Source organism: Macaca mulatta, chromosome 11, assembly GCF_049350105.2.
Source record: "Macaca mulatta isolate MMU2019108-1 chromosome 11, T2T-MMU8v2.0, whole genome shotgun sequence".
NCBI lineage: Eukaryota > Metazoa > Chordata > Mammalia > Primates > Cercopithecidae > Macaca > Macaca mulatta.
The window spans coordinates 88,422,821-88,449,650 of NC_133416.1; the positions used below are offsets into that span (position 1 = coordinate 88,422,821).

At 35.1% G+C, this 26,830-nt stretch overlaps 1 protein-coding gene and 1 long non-coding RNA gene across 5 annotated transcripts in view; one reads left to right on the top strand and one right to left on the bottom strand.

Moving 5' to 3' along the window:
- PPFIA2 (PTPRF interacting protein alpha 2) overlaps nt 1-26,830 on the bottom strand; it is a 499,294-nt gene that overhangs the window by 23,508 nt on the left and 448,956 nt on the right. For all 4 annotated transcript variants that reach the window (XM_028828829.2, XM_077952487.1, XM_077952486.1 and 1 more), the window contains 4 exon segments: nt 17,611-17,692; nt 12,693-12,893; nt 2,269-2,331; nt 1,022-1,051 (listed from right to left, as the gene is read on the bottom strand). In XM_028828829.2, the coding sequence (XP_028684662.2) occupies nt 1,022-1,051; nt 2,269-2,331; nt 12,693-12,893; nt 17,611-17,692 (376 nt within the window).
- LOC114670906 (uncharacterized) overlaps nt 1-26,830 on the top strand; it is a 33,615-nt gene that overhangs the window by 2,798 nt on the left and 3,987 nt on the right. Inside the window, exons 2-5 of the long non-coding RNA XR_013400683.1 lie at nt 700-807; nt 10,424-10,554; nt 14,606-14,747; nt 16,048-16,148. This is a non-coding gene — a long non-coding RNA (uncharacterized LOC114670906). The remainder of the gene's footprint in view (nt 1-699; nt 808-10,423; nt 10,555-14,605; nt 14,748-16,047; nt 16,149-26,830) is intronic.

The following is a 26,830-nucleotide window of genomic DNA, read 5'->3' on the forward strand; positions in this document are numbered from 1 at the left end:
CTTTCCAAAACATCACTGGAAATAATCAGCCTTTTCTAGAAATCAATCAAGATACACTCTAAAAGAAGCAGGGTAGGATCAAAAACTAAGATAGATAACCTAATTCTTTAATATAACAAGTAAACTATTCTTACCAATATTGTTCAAAACAGCTAAAATGAAAACCAAAATCAACCATTATCACTAAACCAATATTTTAAAAGAAATATTATTCTCTATTATTTTTACAGAATTCCCATTTAGTTCCTTATCATGCTCTAATTTCTCAATTCTAATATGCATTTCTAGGGAAAATATAACTGCTCCTCTTCTTTTGTGTGTTCTGAACAATGATGAAATTTTTATCAAAATCAAAATCAAATACAATCCTATTGTGTGTTTATATACAGGTCCTAATATAACTACCAAAATTTTTCTTATATTGAAAGGTTTCAATCAGATTGAATATAACATAAATTTTCTCTTTTGGTCATCCAAAATGTGGAAATGTAGAAAAAATGCACAGCTTCCTTGCAAAAGCACAGGTCTGTTCCAAGTATAGACACCTATCTCATACGAACATTTCAATAAATGTTAATGACTCTGTGGTCTGCAACGCCAACACTTGCACCTCCAACCCCTCTTCATACACTTTCCGTTATATCTGAAGGCATGGGCAACTCCAAATAAGTCTTTTCTTTCTTTCTGTTCCCCCTTTAGATCCAACTTGAATGCTTCCTGATTAAATATATTCAGGAGTGATTTCAGAGGAATTTAAGTTTTGGATCACTCTTTTGAGAAAGAAAGAAAAGCACCCTTTTAAAAGAGGCAAGGTATGAAACGGCAATCATCTTATTTTTAAAATATGGTAATTAAAAAAGACATATAAAGTATTAACGTAATCTAGATTTACCTATACAGATCAGTATAATATTGAGCTAAGTGAAGGTTTACAATATTACGACTTATGACAGTTTCTTAATTTATATTCTCATCACCTACTAAATGATATTAAGGGTCTTAAAGCATATGAATCTCCTACCTGGGCCCAGCTTCCTTCCTCAGATTCTTTCTGTATTAGCAGCAGGAAGTGATTAATAAAGCAGGTAAATATAAATTAATTTCAAATCAATACAGTACAATTTTTCTAGCAAAAACAAAATTGTTATACAAAATGCTTTGTATAACAGGCAGATAAATACACAGATTCTGACTCAGACCCACAGAGATCAGTTTTGCAGTTCAAAGGCAATTAGGCAGCAACGACATAGTTTTCAATTAATTCTAATTTAAATGCTAAATTCATAATTTTGTGAATATTTGATTTGGTCATTAGAAACCTTTTTTAAAATTCTTAAAGGAGTGTAATTTTCAAAATGTAGTGTGCTATAATAAAAATTTCTGATGACAAATATACATATGTATATATGATAGAGAAATCTTATACAAAGTAAATTAGTGAAGTGAAGAAACTGACTGTATCCCTTCAACAAAGCTTGGAGATAATCAAATAGATTTCAACAACGACCAACAAAACCAAACAAGACAAAAACCAAGTACAACAAAACTAAACTAAAAATGAAATTAATACATGATGTGGGTGTTTTTATCCATCACAAACTTGAAGATAATCAATTTTTCAAAGGATAACACTGAAAAGACATCAAATTAAAAAGCAGCTGATAAAGATAAAATATATGATATGCCCAACTTTGTTACTTTACGTGAAAAAAATGACTTTTATAACATCTTATTTTTAAAAGTGACAATTACAAAGTCCCCAAGACATTCTTTAAAATTTTGCTTTTCAGTACCAAATTAACATAACACTTTTTTGGTTTTTTGGGGGGTTTTGTTTGATCAAGCTTGTATCTAAGATGGTAAAGCACAAGAAACCACATAATCATATTAAAAATGAATATTCAATCTAATCTTTTCTATTACCAATTTAATTCGGTTTAGAAACCTGTTACCTGTGAATATGTCCGATACTAAATGATATTTGTTACAAAAACTTCCAATGTTGCAACATGAATACTATTTATTATATTCTTGCTTATTGTTTGTGTACTATAAGCTCTTAAGATATTAGCCATAATCTAACACTATTTCATTTAAAAAGTTCAAGAGAGTACAGTAAAAGAAAACTGTAAAAAATGTTAGTTATCATTGCATATGACTATAAAAACACACCCTATTACTCTGGTCTATAGTAAACAAATTAGTTTCCTCATCCAAAGAGCAGCAAAGTCACTTTCCTTCAGGTTCAACAAAGCCATTAAGACTAACCGTTTTTGCTGGAGCTGCAAGATTTTCCATTTCTTCATGAGTCACCCAAACGTTGCCTGAAGGCTAGTGAGGAGGCCCAGAGGGAAGCAGAGGAATCCATGGGAGGCAAGCAGTGGTAAAGAAGAAAGGCAGCACCTCTGTGAGTTAACAGCAACACAGCAATACCACAGTGCCCTTGCCCCTACCGTGTGCACAAAAGAGATAGCGTGGCTGGTTTGCTCAGAGCTTCCTGTTTCTTCTACTCAAAAAGACTAACTAGAAAGAGGCATGCTGTGAAGCTCTTGGGGGGGTGTAGATTTAAAATGACATTTCTGCAATTATTAGAAAAAGAGCATCATCAGAATTTGCATTCCAATGGTATGTGGCTATTAGATCAATTTTTGTAATAACGGTGAACTGATTAAATTTGAACTGTAGAATAAAGTAATTTTAATTGTTTACTCAGAAAACAATGGTACATGCACTTTGTTGTGTTATCAAAATTTCCTTCACATAATTTTGATTCTCAATATCCTTCGAAGGAAAAAAAAAATGGTTGTCAATATAAAGCTGGAAACATTCTCATAACTTATCTGGAAAGCAGCATCAGCTTTTCCCGAAAGATTCCCTTTAGTGTGTGTGATTGAGTAAATAGCAAGTGTCCCTGCATTCTTGCAGATGAGAAAGAAGTGAAATGCTATTTTTTATTCAATAAAAGGTATTTTTCAGCCACACTAATAAACCCATGTACTTCCTAATTCTTCACCAGTATCCAATACCATTGTAGAGAAGAACATAGTATAAAAGAAATTGTTTTCTCTAGCAGGCAATATTCTATGATAAAGTCCCATTTGCTTTCTAAATAAAACACCCCTTGGCATTAGTTCTATACACTTAATAATGCACAGTTTCGAAACCAAAGTCCACTTAGTAACATACAGATCAGGCATATCATTGAAGGTATTGGCCCCTCGAAACCACTTGCCATCAAATTCCATCATTTCTTTATGAACATTGCAAGGTTTTCCAAGTACATCAATGAAATTTACATCCTATGTATTATCTGCTACTTGTTTCGGGGAAGGTCCAATTTTTAAAGAATTGGTGTAGTAAAGTTGTTACCCAAACATTACAAGTCATCACCATAATTCACTTTGGGTTTTTCTGTCGTTCACCTAGTACCACGACTTTTCCTGTATTAAAAATAATATAATTTAAAATGTAACTATGTATAAATTGATGAGTATAATTTGATGTAAGTGAAATCTTATATATGTATATGCATACATATATACAGTCATGTACTACATACTAACATTGTAGTCAAGAATGGGGTGCATGCACAACAAATGGTCTCATATGATTATAATGGAGCTGAAAAGTTCCTGTCACCTAGTGATATCAGAGCCATTATACTATTGTAGTGCAATGCATCACTCACATGTTTGTGGCAATGCTAGTGTAAACAAATCTATTGCACTGCCAGTCGTCTAAAAGTATAGCACGTGCAATTATGTGCAGCCCATAACCCTTGATAATGATCATTAATGACTGGGTTACTGGTTTATGTATTTACCACACCATACATTTTTAATCATTATTTTACAGTATACTCCCTCTACTTTTGTTTTTTAAAGAGTTAACTGTAAAACAGCCCCAAGTAGGCTCCTCAGGAGGTATCTCAAAAGAAGGCATTGATATCCTAGGAGATGACAGCTCCATGTGTGTTACTGCCCCAATGACTTTTCAGTGGAACAGAATATGGAGATGAAAGACAGTGATACTGATGGTCCCGACCCTGTGTAGGCCTACAGCAATTTGTGTGTGTGTGTGTGTGTGTGTGTGTGTGTGTGTGTTTGTCTTGGTAATGAAAAAGTTTAAAGAGGGGGAAAAATAATGAAATAGCAGAAAGCTTATAGGACAAGGATATAAAGAAAGAAATTAATTTTGTTCAGCTACAATGTGTTTGTGTTTTAAGCTAAGTATTATTTAAAAAGAGTCAAAAGTTAACAAAAAAAGATTTATAAATTACAAACATCACCATAAATTAAGGCTAATTTATTACTAAATAAATAAAAACTTTTTTTATGAATTGTGTGTAGTATAAAGTATAGTGCTTATAAAGTCTACAGTAGTATATAGTAAATGTCCTAGGCCTTCATATTCACTAAGTGTCCTATTCACATGTACCATTTTTTATCGTTTATACTATATTTTTGCTGTACCTTTTCTATGTTTAGACAATTTGGATACACAAATTCTTACCACTGTGTTACAATTGCCTACAGTATTCAGCTTAGTATCATGCTGTACAAGTTTGTATCCTGGAGCAATAAGTTATACCACATAGCCTAGGTGTACAGTAGTCTATACCATTTAAGTTTATGTAAGTATGCTCTGTTGTATTCTCAAAATGAAGAAATTGTCTCATGACTCATTTTTCAGAACATATACCTGGCATTAAGTGACATTTGATTGTATATATACTTAAGTAACAAACGGAATTGAGTGGTAAAGGTTTATAATTATAAGAAAATTCTATGCACATAAAAATTCCACAGGCTAGGCATCAAATTTATGTGTAGAATTTGTTTTCTTCTACTGTTTTGGAATTTAGAGTACAGCTGATGTTTTTTCTATAAGATAAATCTGTGTACACCTATAAATTAAATTTAGAATATAAAAGTCATTTATGTCCTTAAAAGTCCCTTCCTCGTATCCCCTGCTTCTAACAATGATGCTCATTATAAAAGGAAAGTTGCACATGAATATATAACATTACATTACTAGGAATAAATTGTTTTTATTGACTTTATGAGGAGTGTGCTATGTTGAAAAGCACTTTTCTGCACGCATCTGTTACATTCCCTTTACAACCAGTTATCATGGCGCTTCGCTTGAGTGTGTGTACGGTTGGTTCAAAGTGAGTTTCAGTGATGATTACCTGAGAAGAAATTCATTTAAGCCAATCTTAAATGGCTTAAGCTTGCAGAACAGTGTAAAATCAATTTTACACTGATTTGTGTAGCTTCTGCTTTGAATCGTAATCCAAATAATGAAGCTCTCACTCCTTCTTTAAGAAACTACCTGTATTAATTACCTCATACTAGAATAGATACATGCATAGTACCTTTCGCAGGTTATCTTTAAGTCTGTGTCTGCCAGTCTGTCACCATTTCTGGGACGGGGAACATGCTGGAAGCTATGGTTTTGTCTATTTATTTCCTCACAAAATAAGTATATACCCAGGGCAATTTTCTAAAGTATGGTTGGAAAACTTTCAGAAGCTGTATGTTAGTTGTTTCTGTTTGACATGCAGTTTTACTTGTGAAGAGCACTGCCTGCCCTATATAGTCTTGTAAAATAGCCGACAGAAATAGTTTCTACACAACCTAATCAAGTAGACATTAACTGAAGTTTTAACAAGTTCATTTTATAGGGAAGTGCATATGTAGTAAGTCAATTATTCAATCAGATTGCTCTCTCTCCACCACCACTTTAAAGGATGGAACTTGCATCTAAGTACATTGTGAGGGAGTAATTTAGAGCATGAGAGTTTCAGAGAAAAGCATCCCTATAAGATAGCTAGACTGGGAAACTTTGAACAACCAAAGGGCATAAAGATATGAGTGCCTTGGGATTCAGGATAAAGAGAGTACAAAAAGTAGGTTGGAAAAGCATAAAAAACAAATATTGTATAACTTGGTTGTGGTTCTCTGAGATACCCGTAAAATTATCTACTCACTGCCCTGGGTAGCCTGTGCTGCAACCTCCCCAAAAAATGTGTGAGCTAGAAAACGCAAACCAATAGTCATTTTTTGTGGCTAATATCATCTGAGTCCAACATGAAATTTATAAAATTTCAATTATATTATCAAATTAGAATCAAGGAGCTTGAGTTATACAGTAGCATTTACCAATGACTCCCCTAGGACATTTCCTAAACCTGTCCTCATTTCAGGTTCTGCACCTCTTTAGTGGGACTAAAAGTGCATGCTCCAGATTAGAAAGAAACACTAAAAAGTTTACATTATATTACAATATGTTTTTATACAGGGCTGGGACTAGGATGAGGCACATGAGGTCCCGGGAGGCTATAATTTAAGGAAACACTCACTTTGAGGGTTGATGTCTGACAATGAGAGCCTCTTTAAATTTTATGCTTGAGATTATCTTGCTTGTCTCCCCTTGGTACCCATGGAACAGAACTTTGAGAAAATATCAAGTGAGAAGGAAAAGGAAATTTCTAAAAAATGGTAAGAATTAAAGCACTTACCTAATTAAATCATTCTGGAAAGAGTTATGACAGAAAAATAAATAATGCAATGAATTTAAGAAATACCTCCTGAAAATTAATCAGGTGAAAATAATGAGTAGTCTTGCTGTCAGAGATACAGCATACGTAAAGCAGCCAGACCTCAGAATAATCTTAAATCTTAACTAGTTAAAGTAACTTTTGTTACTACCTAGGTCATTTAAAGTGTTTTTTACTTTGTAATGGAATTACAAAGTAGTAACTTGAAATTATTTTTCACATTCAAATGGCCTGGATTCACATTTCTCCCCTATATTCTCATTATAAGATAAATCCTTCTCATTACAATAAGAATGGTATTTACACCTCACCCTCTTTTCAATAAAGGTTGAGGTTTATAGACAATTATACCTCATCCTCTTTTCAATAAAGGTTGAGGCTTATGAGGTAAGTAATAATGAAAAGAGGAACCACACAGACTAAAAGAATGCTATAAAAAGAAGGAAAACTGATAGAGTGCAGGAAGCAGAAGCAGGAAAATGTGCTTGTTAGGAGCAAACCCACAGAGGAGTATGACCTTAGTTGAGTCAGTTTACTTCTTTACATTGGTTTTGCCCATTTGTGAAACAGCTATAATAAAAGTACCTTTCTCATAGTGTGGTTGTGAGATTTAAATGGGCTATTACATGTAGAGCACTTAAAACAGTGCCTGACAGTGAGCATTTTGCTGATGTTGGCTACTACTGTAATTATATTAGAAATTCTGTCAGGTAATCTCCATTCAAGCAAGTTTTTAATTCAAGAAATACTCTGTAGGTCTCTGTATTACACTGACCTGACTAATGCCTATCTTACACCTTACATTTATGCTCAATCTTGTTGAATTATATGGTTATCAAAAATCACTTTATTAGTTTCAAACTTATTTATTTCCACTGCACTTGCTTTTAAAATGCTTGATTTATCAATTTAAATAAATGTTACATAAAGCAAAATGTAAAACAAAATTTGGCTCATATGTAAACACTAAGTTGAATTAGTTGGAAAAACCAGAGATAGGCAAATCTTGAAACACACTGTCAATAAAACACAATTTTGTCAAAGTCTGGGGAAGACATTGTAAATTTCCAGAAGGATTCCTCATTCAAACGGCTTTTTGAGTTATCTTGAAGTCATCACTTTAAAAAGAAACACCAACTAGAGAAATTAAATATGTTTCCAGATAAGATTATCTAAAAGAATAATGTGGAACTACAGACACTGGAAACATGCAAACAAAGTTTTAGGTGCTCCATTTAAATTTGCAATGCTTGAGCATTTTCATATTTTTTACCTCAGATAAAGTATTCAAAGAATACATTTATTTTTATGACATCCTTCTTCAACCAAATTTCAATTAACTGATATCTCTATCTCTATCCTACTAGGTAAGAAACTTTCTATAGTAATAGTAGCTTGCGGAAAAGAAACAGAAAACTGGAAATTTAGGGCTGGCCCAAGGTAATCATACATGTGACATTTAAATTTTCCTTTCTGATGGTCCAGTCCATTATATCTAGGCAGGAAAGGAGGCAGAATCAAACAGAAGTAGTAGGGGGAAAAAAAAAAAAGCCCAAGTACCGTGTCTTTTTCTCCTCAGAACTTCAGTTAATAAACATGAAATATCTGGCTGAGGAACCCAAGCCCAAACCTCAGTGTGCAAAATAACTTGTATGATTTGAACAAACTGTAGTGTTCTAGAAGACATCATAAAATAACTTTGTAAAACAGAAAAAAAATTTAAAAATCTGCCTTTGTGTTTTGTAAGTATGAATTCTAACACATAATGTTAGGTTATGACTTTATGTAGTGGATTCATTAATAGCGATTTATGTGGAATTTTCATTTTGCAAAGCAAATTGTATTGGAAATATATTAGAAATGAGTAAATGCTTCCATGTAGATGGAGTAGAAGGAAGAGGAAACATTTAGTAGATAATTTTAAAGCCTAGAGACACAACTTAACTGTCTCATATAATTTGCATCAGTATTTGGCAAGAGGCATATATATTCTGTGAATACAGAGCTATTACACATTAGTAAAAAGATAAATATTCCTATAATAGTATAGATAAGTTGGAAAGGTTATGAATGGAAAATTAATATAAATACCTGATTAATAGGAATATACAAACTTGCACATTTAGTAGTGATTTTTAAAATGTAAATTTAAGCAGGGAGATAACCAATGTTGACAAAGGGAGAAAAGACAGCAACACAACACAATTTGACAATTAAAGTTTGAAAGTATTAAGAAAATGCATTCCCTATACAAAAATATAGCAATGGAAATAACCACAGTTTATGCAACATATAATTACAAGCACATATTTTACACACAACAAAAAATTGTGTTACACACAACAAAAAAATGTCCACTAGTAGGAATTTGGTTAAATAAATTATCACATTTCTACAAAGGAGATATGCAGCAATTAAAAGTGATGTTGCAATTGCATATTTAATAAAATGAAGAAAATGCTTATGCTACATTACTAAATTTCCAAAAAAGTAAAAATTAATATGTTATGTGAAATAATCCATATTTATAAAAAGATAATGAAAAAAGAATGAAAAGATCTTCATCAAACTTTTTCAATAGTGAAAAAATTAACATTGATTATCTCTGGAATCAGTATTTTTTAATGTTTTTAAATTATTTTGTTGCCATCTTTGTATTTTTCAGCATTTTACAAATGTTATACAGGATCATGTATTAATTCAATAAACACATATAAAACTTAAATGCTATAAACAATATATTTTTTTATGCTGCAAATGTTCATTTTTATTTGAAGCCTTATCCAGCTGGTAGTGATTTCTCCTGTCTTGAAGCTCCATCACACTTTGCTTCTATTGTACATTTAGGAGTTAATCGATATAATCTTGTACTAAATCTACTGGTCAACATACTTATTTTCCTTGGTAGAGTTTCCCTTTCTGATCTCAAGGACACACACATTTCTTATACTTCAGCAGAGTACATGCAGTATGTGGGTGGAGTGATCTATACAATGATTATTTTAAGGTGAATATTTACACAATATCTAAAATTTGCCAGGCACTATTGTTAAGGCCTGGGGTTGATGGAAACCTGATATTATCATTATTTCATCTCATGTGAGATAAATCAAGAAAAGAGAGAACTGTGAAATGTTGTTTATAAGTACATGGAGTGGTAACTCAGGAGGGAAACCAAACCCAGACTTTGCAGGCTCAGGAAAAGCTTTTCAGAGGAAATATATAAAGGAATCGATAAATGAATAATGAATTGGGAAAAATACGGTGACCTTGAAGTAGGATTAAAGTTTCCGGCAAAGGGAAGACCAATTACAAAAGCTCACAACTGACCAAGGGGAAAGAAGTTTGAAAAACTGAAAGTAGTTCCTGACCTGGGGAAATAAAGCCTTTGAGGTGAACTGAAGCTAGATCATAAAGACTCTCATAAGCTTTATTTACTTCCCGTTCTTTAAACAACTGAATGTTAATTAATATTGTATAATTTAAATTCTTTCAGTTTGGTTAAGTAGTTTTAGAAAAATAGTTTTTAAATTTCCTATTGTCCATTAAGAAATGAATTACACTGGTAAATAAAAATAATAAAGTGTATCCTATGTTTCATCTGGAAGTTGGGACTTCAAATTTATTTTTGCAAGATTCATGATGTTTAATAATTTTCTTTGCATTTGCTCTTGGGAGGAAAATGTGGATATAAACCATTTATGATGCTTCTCTCTCAGCTGGAAATTACTCAGAAAACTCTTCATCAGACTTAAATTCAATTTACAATAACTATTTTAATGATCTCAGTTTTTTATTTTAAATACACAGATGACTTTTGAACAACACAGGTTTGAACTGCATCATTTCACTTATACACAGACTTTCTTTGGCCACTGCCACACCTGAGACAACATGACTAATCTCTCCCCTTCCTCCTCCTTGGCATACATTCAACATAAAGACAATGAGGATAAAGGCATTTATGATAATCTACTTCCACATAATGAATAGTAAATATCATTTATCTTCCCTATGATTTTAATAATATTTTCTTTTCTCTAGCTTACTTTATTGTGCAAATGGAGCATATAATATATATAAAACACACATAATACATGCTTATCAACTATTTATGTTATCAGTAGGGCTTCCACTCAACTGTAGGCTCTTAGCAGTTAAGTCTTGGGAGAGCCAAAAATTATAGCTGAAGTTTTGACTAAATTATATTCAGTCAAATTATAAATTATAGCTGAATTTTGTGGGGGGTCAGCACCCTTAACTCCCATCTTGTTCAAGGGGTTACTGTATTCTGAATTGTCTTTTAGCTTGAGTCATAATGCAGGTATGGTGAAAAACATTTGTATCTATTTAAAAATAATATAGGTAAGAGTTTTAAAAATTATATATTTTTCCTACATGTTATTTGGGAAGAACTTAAAATGGAGTTATGTAAGAAATATATAAGCCTTTTAAATTTGACCTTTTATTTCTGGCATTAGAATCTACTATAAGGGGAAGGAAAATGTGTAAATAGAAATGAAGCAAACTATTCAGAACTGTTTAAGATCATGTATAAAAAGTTATACTTAAGTTACTTTTCTGCCTGGAAACTGCAATAAAGCAATATGACTTTTTAATATTTTACCTATTGCTAAAATTTATCTCATTCGCCCATATTTTATTATGCTGTATAAGATATGAGATGTGGGAAATCTAGTAATTATCAGAAATAATATACTTTGTGAATAAAATATATACTTTAGGAATGGAATAAATAAATAATGAAATACTATTTGTGAGTTTTTTTGTGTTTGAATTTGTCATGATGCATGCCTTTTTTGTCACGTTTTGTTCTTTTCTAGGATTACGATAGGTAAAAAATTATGAGATGATTAGGAATTTGTAACTGAAAGACAAGCAGACTTTGAAAGAAAAGGATATTCCAGATATTGCATTTGGTACTTGTGAAACATCAAAATCATGTAATTTCATAATTATGGAAACTTCTTAAGAAATAGTGAGTTATAAAAGAAGACATATAAGATTATACAAACGTATAAAAAAGCTCAATATCACTAATCATCAGATAAATGTAATTAAAACCAAGTGAGAGACCATCTCACCTCAGTCAGAATGGCTGAGTAAAAAAAAAAAAAGTAAACAACAACAACAACAACAACAGATGTCAGCAAGGGCACAGAGAAAAGGGAACACTTATACACTGTTGGTAGGAATGCAAATTAATACAACCTCTGTGGAAGGCAGTATGGAGATTTCGCAAAGAACTTAAAATAGAACAAGCATTCAACTAAGCAATCTCACTACTCAGTGTCTACCCAAAAGAAAAGAAATTGTTATATCAAAATAAAGCCTGCACTCATGTCTTTATCCCAACAGTGATCATAATAGCAAAGTCACAGAATTAATCTAAGTGTCCATCAGTGGATGACTGGATAAAGAAAATATATATAAACACCATGGAATACTATGCAGTCATAAAAAATAATAAACTAAAGTCTTTTACAGCGACATAAATGGAACTGGAGACCATTATCTCAAGTGAAATAACTTAGAAACAAATATTAAATAAAAAATATTAAAACTAAAAAAAGGTAAAGTAGTCACTTAAGCCTTGCATCTTTAGTAAGCATTAATGCTTATATCTTATCTCCTGAGAAATTACCTGGGAGAAAGAGAAAGGAAGGAAGAAAGGAAGGAAGGAAGGAAGGAAGGAAAGAAGGAAGGAAGGAAGGAAGGAAGGAAGGAAGGAAGGAAGGAAGGAAGGAAGGAAGGAAGGAAGGAAGGAAGGAAGGAAGGAAAGAAGGAAGGAAGGACGGGAGGGACGGAGGGAGGGAAGGAAGAACTTAAAAAGAGTAAGCTCAGGGTCTTGTTGCTTGGAAGAAAAATGTAAACTTTAGATGCTAGCTCAAAAGTCTGCTATGCTAGCTTTCAAGTCTGATATGAATCACAGCTCCTCATTTGAAAACCTATTAAAAATAGCAGCAAGTTTAATAAACAGCAAGCTAAATCTCTTGAGAATAATTCAAGCTGACATTGAAATGTGTGCTGTCAAAATTTTGCTCTGTAGACTTAGACACGCTGCTATTTGCCCAGCATTGGGGAAGGGGAGGAGCACAAACCGACTCACAGTTCGAGATGTTGGAGGAGCGGAAGGACTTGTTAGGGAAACCATCTCCTGGATTGCTAATCGGAGTTTTAAGCGATGCAGTGGATTGCTGATTCCAATTTCTCTCTGGATCTCAGTGTCAGATAAAGCAGACATGATGGCACCACTCTTCACGTTGGCTCGGCAGGCTGCAACGTACCATGCAGGCATTCCCAACCAAAGCTGTTAGATAGGAAAAAATGCATTAACAAATTATAATAATAGTTGTCATTTTAGTGTCTCATATGCCAGGAATTATTTTATGTATTTTACATACATGACCTCATCCCATGAGATAAAATGTTACCATTATTTTCCCCAGAGGAGATAGATGCACAAAGAAATTAAATGATGTATTTAAAAACAACAGCAAGGTAGTGATAGAAACAAGATTTGAAATTGAGAAATGCTAGCTCCAGAGACTCTATTTTAACTAATTCATATTACTAGTGATAAAAGTAATTGCTGCATGGCACCAAGTTCCCCTTTGTATGTAGGAACTAGAACGGCTACAAGCCACATTTGATAAGGGACTCAATTAATGTTTGTTTAATGAGTGGCTTCAATTTATAATGCTCCTTTGAAATTCTGAGTGAAGAGAAATTCTGTCACAGAAAGAGACAGCTGTGCCATAGCCAGCCATGTGATTTTGATCAAAACATGCAGTGTAGCTAAGCCACATTTCCACCTACCTTCCTATACCATGTGAAAGATGTGTGAACTTAATTAGATGCTATATATGAAAATGCCTTTTGGAGAGTGAAATGATGTACTAAGAAAGAAGTTAAAATTCAAATCATTGAAAAACTAAAGAAAGTAACAAAATTAATAATGCATCAGAAATTAGAGATTTTAAGGCTAGGCACAGTGGCTCATGCCTGTAATCCCAGCACTTTGGGAGGCTGAGGTGGAAGGATCACTAGAAGTCAGGAACTTGAGACCAGCCTGGCCAACATGATGAAACATCATCTCTACTAAAAATACAAAAATTAGCTGGGCATGATGGCGGGTGCCTATAATTCCAGCTACTTGGGAGGCTGAGGCAGGAGAATCACTTGCAACTGAGCGGCAGAGGTTGCAGTGAGCTGAGATCAGGCCTTTGCACTCCAGCCTGGGGACAGAATGAGACTCTGCCTGAAAAAAGAAAAGAGAAGAGAAGAGAAGAGAAGAGAAGAGAAGAGAAGAGAAGAGAAGAGAAGAGAAGAGAAGAGAAGACAAGACAAGACAAGACAAGACAAGACAAGACAAGACAAGACAAGACAACAACAAACAAAGACGCCAGGCGTGGTGACTCATGCCCGTAATCCTAGCACTTTGGGAGGCCGAGATGGCTGGATTGCCTGAGCTCAGGAGTTCGAGACCAGCCTGGGCAACAGGGTGAAACCCTGTTTCTACTAAAATTAAAAAAAGAAAAAAAAAATCAGCCGGGCGTGGTGGCGGGTGCCTATAATTCCAGAATTCCAGTTACGTGGAAGGCTGAGGCAAGAGAATTGCTTAAGCCCGGGAGGCAGAGGTTGCGGCTCCGAGACTGTGCCACTGCAATCCAGCCTAGGGAACAAAGTGAAACTGTCTCAAAAAAAAAAAAAAAAAAGAAATTAGATATTCTGATTTTTTAATTTTGCTGTGAGACTCTTGAAAGACAATTAAACCAGTAGTTCTATCAACAGAGCACGGGTCTGGTGCACCCTCAAGCACTGCGTGAATGCCAATCACAGGCATTATATTTCAGCATCTGAATAACATCACTTAAAGCGGGAATATTCTCCCATTTCCCCCCCATCATTAGTTATGAGTAAGAAGTAGAAAACACAACAAAAATGTAGCAGTTTACGTATTTGTTTTTGAATGTCCAAAAGATTGATTGATATTTTTTTGATATTTGTTGAAATAAATAGGTTGAACAAAGGAGAGAATTGTGAGAGTGAGAACAAGTAAGTGAGATAAAGAAGAAAAACTATAAATCAGCAAAATACGGTGCCAAGAGCTCTAGACTACAAATCAGAAGACCCGAGCCCTAATTCCTTTCCAGTCTCATTGGTGAGTCATGTAACCCATTTAAACCTCAGCCATATTTTCCTCATTTGTAAAATGAAGGAATCAAGCTTGATTATTTCTGAGGCATCGTGATAGCTGTCAAAATGATCTCTACCTCCTGATATCCATTCCCTTCTATAATCTCCTTCCTTTGGAGGTTGGCTTGGCCCAGTGATTTATTTCTAATAAATAGCTGATGATAAAAGTCATAGGATGTCGCTTTCCAGTTCAGGCAATAAAAAAACTATGGCTTCATTCTTGTTAGTCCCCTTCTGCTCTCTCTTTCCCGCTTAGCTCTCACTCTGGAGCAAGTCAGATCTCAGTAGCCGTATGGAGAGTCCCATATGACAAGGAACTAATATTTCTGGCCAACAGCCAGCAGGAAACTGAATCATGACCCTGGCCATATAAATGAGCATGGAAGTGGATTCTCCCCAAGTCCAGCCTTGAGATGACTGCTGCCCTGACTGATACCTTGATTGCAGTCCTATGAGAGACTCTGAGCAGAGGCCATCACAAAGCTATTCCCAGACTTCTGACCCATAGAAGTCATGAGATCATAAATGCCAAATTTGGGGGTAATTTGTAAACAGCAATAGATAACCAGTACAAACATCCTTTTAGTTTAAAAATTCTACAACATTTAAAGAATATTTCTCTCTTTTGAAAAAAAAATGCCAACAAACGAAACTTTTTGAGTCAGTGTGGACTGGGTTGTGATAGTGATAAGAGAAAATAAGAGGAAGATGCTGCTTTCTTCCAGTGGGTTAGGCACAAATAATTGACCTTGACGGGTACATTATATATGACCGAAGATAGGACTTAAATATTTAGTTTATAAACTCAAACTGTTCAAAATAACTAACATCTAAACATATCTTCTTTGGATCCTAATGATTTTTTTTACCCCTGTCTTCTAAGATATTTGAATTTCCACACAAGTTAACATCACCCAGATGCCTGCCAATACATTGTTACCAATGTCATCCATAATTAGACCTTTAAGAGTCTTTGATGTGGATAAATGGAGTGTGAAGCATGGAATTCTCCTCGACACAAAATTCTTAACAGGCTGTGCACTCAAGGAGGAGCGAAAGGAGATGAAGTTAAAGCTTTCATTCATTGGATCACTCAGCTCATTCATCTTGTTTATTCCATTTCATAATTTAAGTTGCATTAGGAATCACATTATAGGCAATTTCTATGTACTCAGAATAGGTTTAATTAGCAGAAACTTCACTGTCTGTCATCTCCTATCACCTTAATGTCAGTAAATCTGTTTTTTTTTTCTTTTTATCTGAAGGATTTGTTCGTCGCTTGCCAAAACAGCAGCGATCTCTTTGTCAAACTGCAGCTCATTTTATCGGAGAAAAAACCGAACAAAGAACTGCTATCATTTATGAGGTGTGATTTCTTAAGCATTTTGTCTTGTGATTGATTTTTTAAATATAGTAATTTTAAAGACACGGTTGAAAGAAGCAGCTCTGATCGCTAATATCTGATGGCTAATATGCCAAATTTCCCTGTCTGATGTGAAAGAATAAAGTAAAAGCAAAATACAGGCATTTTTCATTCAGTCCAAGAAAAAATACAAAGCATGTTTCTAGATATAGCTATGTAAGTCTATTTTTAAAACTAAAATGGGCTTTAATGTTTCGTTATTGATTATTTCTTAGCTCTAGCTATAATAAAATGAAGATAGATAATTTTATAATCCAAGACCATTTAAAACACTGGGTATAATTATCTCTGTCAGGCAAGGAAAGCCTGGATTCTTCTTTGCCCTGACACAGGCATATCCCAGCAGCTACTAGCAGCTCACAGAGAGAACTGAATAGAAGGGGCAGTGAGCACTACTGTTAAGTGACACAAAAGAGCCCTTTGCAGTCAAATATGTAGTTTCCTCAATATCAGAATCGGTTTCTGCTGCCTTCCACCCTGTTCAGATATTCCCTTATTTTTCCAGAACACTATGTTGTACGGGAAATGCTAAAAACAATTCTTTTATTGTAGCATTCAGTTTGGACACATAAGGGAATAAGGGGTAAGTCTTCTGTTTTATCCCAAGTGTCTAAACCTAGCTGGTCCCTAGGCTTTAGGGAATTAGGTTCAGCAATTAAATGATAGGCAAAGGAATGTCTCTCGGTATATCTAGGTGATCTTACTCTCTTGGATTACAGAAGTGTTGAATATGGAGAGGGTCTTCTCTGTAACCTGCTAATGAGAAAGGACCCTGGCGTAATGGATGTGAATGGATGTTTTCTTGCAACAATAAAACTTTGTTTCTTCTCCGCGGGGCGCAGTGGTTCACGCCTGTAATCTCAGCACTTTGGGAGGCCGAAGTGGGTGGATCACAAGGTCAGGAGATCGAGACCATCCTGGCTAACACGGTGAAACCCTGTCTCTACTGAAAATACAAAAAAAATAAAAAAATAAAAAAATTTAGCCAGGCGTGGTGGCGGGCACCTGTAGTCCCAGCTATTCAGGAGGCTGAGGCAGGAGAATGGTGTGAATCCGGGAGGCGGAGCTTGCAGTGAGCCGAGATCTCGCCACTGCCTCCAGCCTGGGTGACAGAGTGAGACTCCGTGTCAAAAAAGAAAAAATTGTTTCTTCTCTGGCTCTAGAAATGAAGAGGGTGTAATTTAGAGACACTTCCTTTTATCCCACTGCATGCTTTCTTCTGCTACAATCACAAAAAGTGTCAGAGTAAAATCACAAACCTATTCCCTAGTAAGCAAATAGTCCCTTATGAGCAAATCCAGACTAAGGGAGTGCTGTGATTTCAGAAACTTGCCTTTACCTGTCTCAAATAAACTATCAACTTAGAAGTGATTGATTTAAGGGCCTCCTGGTTTCATTCTCTTACCTCTAGCCATGCGACCACAGTCGGCCCATCCCACTGGGCAAAAGGTAATCCCTTTCTCCGAGCTTCTTCAAGAAGTTCATGCCTGAAGTATATAGCAAAGATTATTAGTCAGGTATATGGAAAAATATGACTGTGATTATTTTTAATGACAATATTTTAAAACAACCAATCATCCTTTGCAAGATTTTTTATGATACTATATAGAATAACAGAATTCCTTTTTCCTTTGAGTAATACACACACATCATCCATTGATTTTATTAGGAATGAAGCATTGACATAGAAAAGTAATTATTCCCAACATTTATTTATGAAAATTAGAACATTACGTGCTAATGGAATTAGAAGTGGAATTATATTATCAGCAAATATCTTATCCCTTCAATGAGAAAATGGCCCAAATGTTCATATTCAAGTATGCATTATGGGATCTAAATGTGGCTTTTTCCGTTTGCCCTGCTCTCTTTGCCTTACTATCTCCATGGCAAAGAAAATGCTTATATAGAGAGGCAGAAGATAAATTTGGTCCTTTTAGTCACATTCTAGTGATGTGGTTGATTTTAGTACGCCCTATGGGTCCAGGGGTCTATCTTAGGAGTTATTTGTCTGGACTAAGAAACTACATCTCACTTGGAGAAAACTCCAAGGTAAATTGATTTCTAACACTCGAAAGCAATGTAAGGTGTTAAATTCAATGGTACACTGGTTTTTATCTATAATCACTACTGTTTTAATGAAATTAAAATATCTTAGTAATAATAAATGGTTGTTTTGATAACAAAAAGATGCAAAAGAACCCTGAAAAATGCATCTATAATTTCACTGACTCTTACTGATTTTTAGAATTGACATCCACTTACAAAACCAATTTGAGATCACTCATTATTGAGATAGTAGCTATGTGCTTTCATTGAAACTCAAATTGATATATACTTGGCAGGACTATGTTGGAAAATACATTCTCTTTATTTTAGTATGCCTTGATCTTACACACAGATGATAAAAACATGGTATAATAATTGCTTTATTTTGAATGTATGTTTTATGCTTAGGAATATTTCATGAAAATCATTTATGAACCCCCAAATGGATAATTTGATTATTTTCTGCTATTGATCAATTAGTTACTTACTGTGGTAGACTATATTAATGTATTAAGATATATAATGAATAAAATGCCTTTCAACACAGGGTTTTCCGTGTTTGTAATAGAGGCTACCAAAAATGCATTAAAAAAACCCAAAGGGCAAACTACAAATTTAAGTTATAGTAGCTGAAGAGACATAAATCAACTGCCGTTTCATTTGAGTAAGGTCTGCGTGTAAGGTATTCAGCACCTGGGAAAGGGAACAGCGACACCCGTGCTCTGAATCTAAAAAAGTAGAAGCACTTCCTCACCTGGCTTGCTCTATCATCCCTCATTCCCTCAGGTCTCCCAGTGACATTCCTTTACTGAAAACCAGTTTCAAATAGCTTAGCCTCACTGTGACAGATATATTTATAGAAATGGATTGAAGGATCAAAAAAAAAATACCTATTAGGTATTTATTGAACACCTGTTGTGGACTGAGACTTGTGTTTGGTGTCGAAAATAGATATGGGTCTAATTTCCCAGGATATACCCTGTTAGATGGACAAAACAAACACTTGAAACTGTCCAAAAATACCATACAATACAATACAATACACAAACAGCTGCCAACATGAAAACTTGGTGATGTACCTTCTGAAGTATGTCATTTTGGAAAAGGGGTTAATAGTCATTGAAGGTATTGTGAAGGCATTGTGGCAATGGAGCTGGCTTTGAAAGAGGTGGGCAGCTAGGAAAGAGGTGGGGATGGCATTCCAGGCAGGACAAGCACCAATGGGGAAGGTATGAGACTTAACACGAAATATGTGGAAGAAAATTTAGGGGAGGCCTTCACAGAGTTAAAGCATGTTGTAAGAGTTGTAATGTTAAATCCAGTAGGGAAAGGGACACTTCTAGTTATGTCATAGGTTAGGGACATTAAAAGGGAAGAAACAAATTTACATTTACTATTAGTTTTTACTTCACGTAGTAAAAAAGCAAGGAAATATGCACTAATAACCTAAGGAACACATAACATTTTCAGAAGTGTATTATATGAGTGGTACAACAGCTATTTTTAAATATTAGAACACTTTCATTTTGAAACTTCTGACTAGTTCACTAGTAAAAATTCCACTAGAAAGGCCAGATTGATCCTGTTGAGTCTGATCATGTAACTTCTCTGCTCATAACTCTTCAATCACTTCCTGTCTCACTGGGAATAAAAGCCAAAACAGCTGCTATAATCTATTCTACCTATGTCATCTCTCTGCCTAAACTCCCACCTTAGTCAGCAACATTGGCCTCCTTGTTGTTCTTTGGAAACAACCCAGACCTCTTTTCTGCCTCAAGATCTTTGCAGCTCACCTGGAATGCTCTTCCCCTCTATCTCCACATGGTTGACTTTCTCGGCTACTTTAAATCTTTACTCAAATATCACCTGTTCTGAATGTCTCTTCCCCTACTCCCTGAAAACCCCACCTAAAAACTCCAATAAGGAATTTCTTATCCCCATTGTTTGCTTTATTTTTCTCCAAGGTATTGCCATTCTAACACAGTATGTTATTTACTCCTCATTCTGTCATCTGCCAATAAAATGTAAGCTCAAGGAGGCTCTTTGTTTTCATATATTCTGTTCAGAGATGAATTTGAAGTCTAGAACAAGGTCAGGCACAGAAGTGGTACTGAATAAATATTTGTAAATGTTAAAGAAAATGCCAATCAGTGTTTATATTTAGGTGCTTCTTGTTTCAGTAAATTGCGTTCTATAATGTTTTGTTTTTGTAGTCCAAATAGCTTTTTCTATTTTACCTTATAACCATGTACAACATTTTATGTTGTAAAGAACGAAATGTTTTTCTTGTACCTTACCTCCCCTTGAGCTTTTTGTTTCCCACTTTGTCACAATAGTACTGATTCTAACTGATCCCAAGAGTCTGATCTGTCTGGGTCTCCTGGTGAGAATTTGGTTAAGAGGCAACCCAATGTGCCCAAATCGTTCCGTTCTATGAACAGAAATATTGATAATACACTTGTTTGGGAAATTATTGAGCAATATGCCCACTGAAAAAGTTTTATTTTCTTTGGTTTTGTTTTGTTTAAATCACAAACTCTAATAGCAGGATGACTTAAGTAATCGCAGTCTAAGAAAATGAGATAAGGGAGCTCAAATCCTTTGGTCTACAACTGTTAGGGCAAAATCTCTAGCATCTGTCTTAGGGCTGACATACTTGAGACTGTGGAGAAATGGAACAGATGGGAGGGATGGCTAGGTTTTACACCAGGACTGTGTACTACATGATGGTAACTCTAGATGTGCTTTTCCTTAACCTGAGAGAAGTATCAATTGTGTAAAAAAGAACAGCATTGAAATTTCCAAAGCAATATTGCATTGCATTATTATTCTCAATTATAAAATAATCTGCACCATACAAAATTTATAAAAGGCATATATCTGGGCATGTTGACTTGAGAGAGAAGCAATGCTAGAAAAATACAGCAATGTGGGCAATGCTATAATAGTTGGAAATAACTGAATTTAATACATCATGATATGCTAACAGATTATTAAGGGTAGCATTAATTACATAAGGGCATGCTTATTCTCATCAAGTTTTGGAGTTACTGTCAGAAAAATAGTGATCTGAACTGTTTAAGAAATACTAAATGACAAACTGATTTGGCACAAACAAGCCTTTTGGATATACTGGTGTTCTCTGTTCAACCTGTCCATGTATGGAAAGGGATTTAGTCTGGAATGGATTTTCTTTGCAGCTAGAATTCAACTTTTTTAAAGGTCAAGTGACAGTTCTTCCAGTAAAAGGACATGATCACTTACCCCTGTACAAATTTAACTCTGAAAATTACTCTCTTTCCCTGTAGGCCTGAACCATAATTTAGTGTGTTTTTAAAAATAATTTCAGACAATCAAATATTTGACCATCTTTTCCCAAAGGATCACTTGTGCATCACTAAATTTTGGGGCATGCATTTCAGGTTTAAGATTCAGAATAGATTTTAGAGGACATCAGCAGTACTTCCTTTTAGAGGAAGTATCAGGCATGGAGGTGTTATCACTTGTGTCAAAACACAAACAAGAAAAGTACTAATTGCAAGAAATAGTTATTTTGAATCAGTACAACTTCTGAATCATTGTGCATTTTCAAGACACACTCTTCAATAAAGAATGCTGTTAGTATCCTCCATAGGCCTCAAGCTGTCCTATTATTGATATCAGTAAGTTACTGTGACTAGAAAGTGACATTTTAGGAGGCAACATGTGGTGAGCACTCAGGTCTGTGAATAATTTGCAAGCCCATATCTAAAGGTGCAGAGGGGAGGCTGCACTTGCTATGCCTGAACTGAAGACAGGAACGAAGAGTTGCACACATTACATAAGGGCATGCTTATTGTCATCAAGTTTTGGAGTTACTGTCGGAAAAATAGTGACCTGAACTGTTTAAGAAATACTAAATGACAACTGATTTGGCACAAACAAGCCTTTTAGATATACTGGTGTTCTCTGTTCAACCTGTCCATGTATGAAAAGGGATTTAGAAATGACTAGATTCAAAAATTTCTAGATAAAAGATCAATAGGGTCTAAAAAACATAAATAAATCAAGAGCATTTGCCAGGCTTCGGATTTCTAACTTTTAATCCAGGCTAATTAAGCAAGTGGGTGCAACTTTGGTTAAATGACTAAATCCAAATGGAAATGCCTGGATCTTCATTTTTAGGTTTTAAGTCTCTCCTTAACAATTGCAGTTGTGGTCTAATTGGTATATGAGTAGGGTCTCTGGCTCCCATCTCTTGCATTTTTATGCCATCACATGCCTTCCTGCCTTATCTCCCTACACACTTTGTCCTGATTTTCATGATTCAACAAAAATGTTTCCTTTCTAAATCCATCCTTCTCTTGCCCTGGAGGCAATATTTACCACTTTCATACACAGGCCCCATAGTTCTAAGCAATTTTCTCTATAGTATCTTTTATGTTTTATTGAATTTGTTGGTTCACAAGTTGTGATTCCCAACTCCATGGGCTTAAGAGCAGAGACTTCATATGCTGTGTGTCTGAGTTGATTAGGGGTTCAGTCATCTAATTTTTATAGACTTACTATGTGCCGTCTTTTGTCTTCAGCAAGCAAAGAATAAAGCCAAGTGAAACTCTGACCTCAAAGACCATACATTCCAGTGAAGAAGGAAGATTTGTATAAACACATATACACATAAATAAACAAAATAAGTTGAGCCATTGTTATGTGTTCTACAGAAGGTAAATTAGACTAAGGTAGTAAAGTAGGCAATGCTTATAGTGTTCTGGGGACATAGATGTCTATGACAAGGCAACATTTGAGTAGACACATGTACATTGAAAAGTGGCATGGAGTAGGGGTATGGTGGAATATGTTTCAAGCAGAAACATAGTATAAAATTCCTATTTAAGGAGTGGAATTAAATGTTTGAGCAACTGATAAAAGCCAAGAAAGGCCAGTGTGACTGGAGTGAATTGAAGGACAGGGGAGTTGGGGGTGGAGGAAGACGGAATTGGAGAGGTAAACAAGAGAAAAGTAAGATCATGTTGGGCCTTGGGAGCTGAAAAGGAGTTTATTCTAAATGTAATAAGAAGCCATCGGATGGTTTAAGCACAAAAACGTAACATAATTTGTACATTATAAAGATACTTCTGGCTCAAGCACGGACTTGAGCCAGGTCAGAGTTGTGAGAGCTAAGGATACAAGTTAGAAGGTCGTTGCAATTTTCAAGTAGAAGATAATTGTTGCTTGGCACTGAGCTGTGGCAGTAGAAGTGGTGAGAGGTTATTGGAATAGGGATTGAGGCATACAGCATACATTCAATAAATTGTAACTGAATGAAAGAATGCATGCCAAATTAACTTCTTACCAGCTATATGTTTTTTGGCTACGTACTTAATCTCTTTGAGACTCAGTCTTCTCATATTTGAAGATGATTATAAATTGATCTCAATTTATAAGAACTAAATAAGATAATATTTACAAAAGCACCTAGCAGCCAATATGTATTCAATAGATACTAATTTTAGTTCTCCACTTTTTCTTTTTTTCCTAAAGCAATTCATTGTATGTGCTACCATCAGATTAGCCTCCTTAAAGTAAACATTTATTAGCTTACTATATAACTCAAATTTCTATAATGGTTTTTAATTTACTATTGAAATAATAGCCTTCAAGGTCATTCTTGATCTGCCCCTAAATTGTGTTTCCAGATTTACCTATTGTATCTCTTCTCTCTAGCTATAATGGATACCCACCATTCTTTGCACTTTACCTCTTCTGTTCTACTGAATTTCTCTCCATTTGGAATGGCCTTTCCTCAATTCATACCCTTCAAATCTTCTCCATCCCTTGAGTGATGCCACTCATATCATGTGCAAGACTGTGGTAGACAGTTCACTGTATGTACACAGGCTTATTTCCTCTACACCATAATCCCCTGCAGTCATGAGCCATGTCTCACTATTTAAAATTACTTATTAGACAATCCTTTCCATAAATAGCTATCCTATTGGCAACCATATTGAAATGGTAAAACTTGAATTTGTTAGTGTTTGTATTTGCAATTGTGAAAAATGAAATTAGTTACTCAAAAAAGTCACATACCAAAGGGAACAGTATGTCTCCTCCTCATTCTTCCCAATGTGGGTGGTTTATCTCTGTCAGTGAAAAGATACTTTATTCACAGACCGCTTACTTTAGCATGCTATTCTGGGACTGCCAATTTGTGGTATGACTGTCCAAATACCATACAGCACTGTCCCCTCTGTCACTTATGATGGCCATTTCATTCACCTTCTATTTGATGACTGTCATTTTCCCCTTCATACTTTCTAATGCCTCTTCCTTTACTTTCTACTGTCACTGACACCACAGTTTTTTCTCAGCCTTTAATTTGTCCTTATCTCCAGGCTTCTTACACTGATATTTAAAAAAATCTGCTTGGAAGACAGACTTTATAGCAGAGTGGGTGACAAAGTGACTCCTAAAATCAAATCGCTTGAGCTTGATTCCTTTGCGCGTCCTTTTGGGCTGTGCATCCATAACAAGTCACTGTATTTTGCTGTGGTTCAGTTGCCTCATATGAAACCATGAAGCTGATAATAGTACCCATTTAATAGGGTTTTTATGAAGGTTTCATAAGAAAATATGTATAATATGATTACAACAGTGCCTCCCACAAAGGCAATGGTCAATAAATGTGAGTTTCTTTCTCTTTCTTTCTTTTTTCTTTCTTTCTCTTTCTTTCTTCTTTCTTTCTTTCTTTCTTTCTTTCTTTCTTTCTTTCTTTCTTTCTTTCTTTCTTTCTTTCTTTCTTTCTTCCTTCCTTCCTTCCTTTCCTTCCTTTCCTTCCTTCCTTCCTTCCTTCCTTCCTTCCTTCCTTCCTTCCTTCCTTCCTTCCTTCCTTTCCCTCCTTTCTTTCTTTCCTTCCTTCCTTCCTTCCTTCCTTTCCCTCCTTTCTTTCCTTCCTTCCTTCCTTCCTTCTTTCTTTTTCTTCTTTCCCTCTTTCTTTCCTTCTGGTTTTTTTTTTTTTTGAGTCTCACTCTGTCTCCCAGGCTGCAGTGTGGTGGCATGATCTCGGCTTACTGCAACCTCTGCCTTCCAGGTTCAAGCGATTGTCTTGCTTCAGCCTCCTGAGTAGCTGTGATTATAGGCACATGCCATCACGCCTGGCTAAATTTTTATATTTTTAGTAGAGATGGGGTTTCACCATGTTAGCCAGGCTGGTCTCGATCTCCTGGCCTCAAGTGATCTGACCACCTCAGCCTCCCAAAGTGCTGGCATTACTGGCATAAGCCACTGTGCCTGGCCAGGTTTTACTTTCAATAATTATAGCACTGTCCTCTAAAAACCTTTCAGTGTTTCCTCAAATGTCTAAAGAATTATCTTTAATCTTCATTACAAAGATATTCGTTTAATCTTGATTTAATTATGTAATTACCTTTCCTTCTAACCAGAATTGAAAAGTACTTTCATGGTTTGTGCATCACCAATTCCACCTTTGCAAATACCATTTCCTAGAGTGGATAACTTGACTGCTACTTTTTCAACTATCAACAACCTTGTTTATTTAATTCCTGGCTTCCCTTTTATATGAAATATTTTGTGATCAGCCCAATCTACAATTATCCTTTTCTCCTTTAAAATATGGAAAACTTCTCCTTTAAAATATGTCAATCTCACCCATAGAAATCATTTTTTTGTGCCTGAGGCATCATCTCCAATCCAAGAGAGTAAAATCCTGAAAATCAGAGTTTGTCTTCAAACTGTATCATGCATCTTTCTTTGGATGCACTAGTCAAGAACATCTTTTGAATGACTGCTAAATTATACTCCAAAAAAACTCACAATGTTGACAGTCACCTAGGATACTTGATTGTAGGGCATTTTTAAGTATTCTATATTTTTATAACTTCCAACTGTTCATTGCATCTTAAAAAGAAATAAGAATTCTGCATCACAGTTACCCAGGTTGGCTGCAGAAAAAAATTAAAATGTCATATCTAACATTCAGAAAGACATTTGGTAAACTGACTGAGTACTGCCAAAGCTTTTGTTTAAGCCCTTATCATCTGACGATGATGGTGATGGGCTCCTAGAGTCTCTCTGTCTCTCATTTGGTAACTTCTCCCTTCCAACCTCCAGTGAGATCTTCTCAAACACAAATCTTTCTTTAAGACTCACCTGCTTGAAAGCTTCCCCCACTGTTCTCAAAATAAAGGCCAAATATCTTATAAAAAGACCCTTCATGATCTGACTGTCTCCCTGGCTTTTTCTGCTCAACCAACACTGAAATACTTGCTATTCCCCAAATATCTCATTCTATTTTACCCCTCCATGACTTGCTATATGCCCTTTTCTTCTGCCAAGAGCATCTTTCTTTACGTCACCATCGTAACAACTCTAACTTATCCTCCAGACACAACTCATACTTAATTTTTTCTATTAAGATTCTAAGTCCTCTCCCAGGCAGAATGAACTCTCTCTTCTATGCAAATACCATAACTTGTATATATTATACTTGTACTTATTATACTTTCACTTAAAATTTAAAATACAATCTAAATAAAACGAAATAAATTGTATTACAATTTAATACAGTAAGTGCTATA